Source organism: Triticum dicoccoides, chromosome 7A (assembly GCF_002162155.2).
Source record: "Triticum dicoccoides isolate Atlit2015 ecotype Zavitan chromosome 7A, WEW_v2.0, whole genome shotgun sequence".
In the NCBI taxonomy this organism is placed as follows: Eukaryota; Viridiplantae; Streptophyta; class Magnoliopsida; order Poales; family Poaceae; genus Triticum; species Triticum dicoccoides.
Window position 1 is genome coordinate 484513610 of NC_041392.1, and position 2822 is coordinate 484516431.

General features: G+C 51.5%; 1 protein-coding gene across 1 annotated transcript; it reads left to right on the top strand.

The window, feature by feature from the left end:
• Nucleotides 1-290: 290 nt before the first annotated feature.
• Nucleotides 291-1579, top strand: LOC119330435 (NDR1/HIN1-like protein 1). The gene has a single exon (XM_037603540.1). It carries the CDS (start codon nt 523-525, stop codon nt 1171-1173), a length of 651 nt encoding a protein of 216 aa, XP_037459437.1. The 5' UTR covers nt 291-522; the 3' UTR covers nt 1174-1579.
• Nucleotides 1580-2822: the final 1243 nt, after the last annotated feature.

A 2822-nucleotide genomic window follows, 5' to 3' on the forward strand; every position in this document is an offset into this window, starting at 1 on the left:
CAATTTTTGATAGTAATAACTATAACTCACATGACTGATTATATACGAGTATACAACATCAATTGGATATCAAGTGACCATATTATTTGGTTTAGGTTTGATGGCGATGGGTGCTAGAAGAATTAGGCAAGGTGACAAGGTGCGTGCGTGTCGCCATCTTCTTCCTTTAATCCTTCATTGCAATTTGTTTGATGTTGAAATCCATGGACTGGTCTGAACCGAAGCTGATAGCTCGATTTGGACACCCCACCTGACGCCACTCCTCACTCCCTTTTCCCTCGTTTCAACCATCGATCGACCTAAAAGCTCTCTTCTTTCTTGGTGAAAGTAAGACGAACTCGCGCTCCCGCTCGCGGTAATCAATCATGGCGCCCACATCGGCCTGCCGGGCTCATGTATATACAGATACACTCACCTCACCCACTCGCCCACCAAATTAGTTAGAGCTTTCTCTCTTCTCTTCTCTGCTCTCCACTGTCCAGGAACAGCAGGAGCACGAAGAAGGAAAAGAGGAGGAAGAAGATGTCGATCAAGCACTGCGACAAGCACGACTGCGAGCGGCGGCGGCTGTACCGCCAGTTCTGCGCTGCCCTGGTGGCCGTCATCCTGCTCATCCTGCTCATCGTCCTCATCGTCTGGCTGGTGCTCCGCCCCACCAGGCCGCGCTTCTACCTCAACGGCCTCACCGTGGCGTGCCTCAACGCCACCTCCTCCCCGGCGTCCTACCTCACCGTGACGCTGCAGGCGACGATCGCCGCCCGCAACCCCAACTCCCGCGTCGGCATCTACTTCGACCGGACGGACGCCTACGCCGAGTACAAGGGGCAGCAGGTGACCGTCCCCACCGCGCTCCCCGTGGTGTACCAGGGCCACCTCGACGTCTCGGTGTGGTCGCCGTTCCTGGTGGGGTCGAACGTGCCGCTGGCCCCGTACCTGGCGGTGGCGCTGGCGCAGGACGAGACGGCCGGCTACGTGCTGCTCACCGTGCGGGTGGACGGCTGGATCAGGTGGAAGGCCGGGGCGTTCATCACCGGGCACTACCACCTCCGGGTCAGGTGCCCCGCCCTGCTCACCGTCAACGGAGGCCAGGGCAGCTACGGCTCCATCGCCGGCGGCGGCGGGAACGGCTACTTCAACTTCCAGCGCGCCGCGCCATGCGTTGTCGACGTCTGAACCCAACCGTTCTCTGAAATCCAGAGCCCTTTTGGTTCTGCTGGGCCGTCCCTGAAACTAATTTAAGCTCTGCTCTGCTCTGTTCGGTAAATACGTATAGTACAATGGATTTTTGTGTCATTTTGACCGTTCTTGTTTTTTGGGGTACTTCTTTGATGGAAATAATCCAATAATATAGTAGGATGGTATATTTAAGAAGTATATTCAGGGGAAAATAAGTTGTTGTTAGTGTTGTATCTATAATACATGTACTTGTTATTAGAGAAGCAGAGTTTAATCAGGGAGTAGGCGCATGTGCGTTGTTGCAGTGCTGCTGTTTTTGGTAGAGCAATGGAAAGATAATGATCTTCCTCTCTTGGCCCTCTTGCTGTATTGCGTTGGCAAATAATGAAAGAAAATGTTATCATGGCCTCCTCATCGAACAGTACGTACATACACACGGCCCCACCGTCTCGTTCTGTATTTGTGTCTTTTCCAGAGCCAGCCTTGATTGTGCGTAGGGTGCAGTCAAATAATGCAGAGTCCGATGGTCATCCTCCATCTCAAAAGAAGAAAAATCGGAGCGAGTCCAGCTAATTTTTCCACGGTTTTTAAGCGATCAGCCGATGACAGGACACGGTTATCTTGGATGAGGTACCATGACGAATCGACCTGTTTGTTATGGTACTAAATTGACCCTTCACACATGGTAATGGTGAGGACTGAGAATTCATGTACACATGAATCATCTTCGTCCTGCATCGTAGTATCATATCTACCTTGTCACGTTGTTTTCCGATCCGCCGTGTCAAAGATTGCGCGGTAATTCCTCGCAAAAAGAAGGACGAGCTGCATGGCCGTTGCGATTTCATGGCTAGAGCAGTGTGCAAGTCATTATCATGTCACGTCCATATTTTCGTAGTAGCACCGTGCATGCTTGCATGTGTGCAATCTAAGCAATGTGCCTAACCGATTTCAAGGTTTGAGCCGCTGGCTGTTTGTTACAAGAGGAAAAGCAGGAACCGATGAAGATGCTGCAAGGCACTCAAGTGGTTCGTCCCTGCCGGCCACGAGACCGAACCCGGGTGGGAACTGGAAATTTAGTCGTACCGTCATACAAGGACTAAAGACAGATTGATTAAGGCAAGTTGCAAGTAGGGTTTGTGCCATGCGTAAGAAGACAAGACGATGACGGCTTTTTAAAGATGAAATAAGGTCCCCCCCTAGTCGCCGTCCTGGTGATGTTTCAAGCATCAGAGGGCGTGTGAAGATGTGTCTCCGGCAGATCGTGGGATCCGGTCGGCGTTTGTATTAAGGGGATCCGCCTGCATCCTGTCTTCATTCGTCTACGTCTGTATGTCTACAGGTTGGATCCTTACGATCTACGCTTCTCTTCATCGATGGCGGTTGCTGTTCGGGTGCGCTAGTCTTACGGGGCCTTATCACGACGACTTCCCAACTGTCTACTACAACAATGTTTGTCAGGCTACAACATGCGACGACGGCGGCATGCCTTCAGATCGCTCCAGTCCTTGTACTCGCCGATAGGTGGTCTACGGATCTGGATCTAAATGTCCTTTGTACTACCTTGATATTTGATAAATAGATTGAAAGTTTTCTCGCAAACAAAACGTTGCAAGGCTGCATGGGCCATTGCTCCGTGCCCCCCC

Coding starts and splice junctions, on each gene's coding strand:
- LOC119330435 (XM_037603540.1), top strand. CDS start 523: ATGTCGATCAAGCACTGCGACAAGCACGACTGCGAGCGGCGGCGGCTG.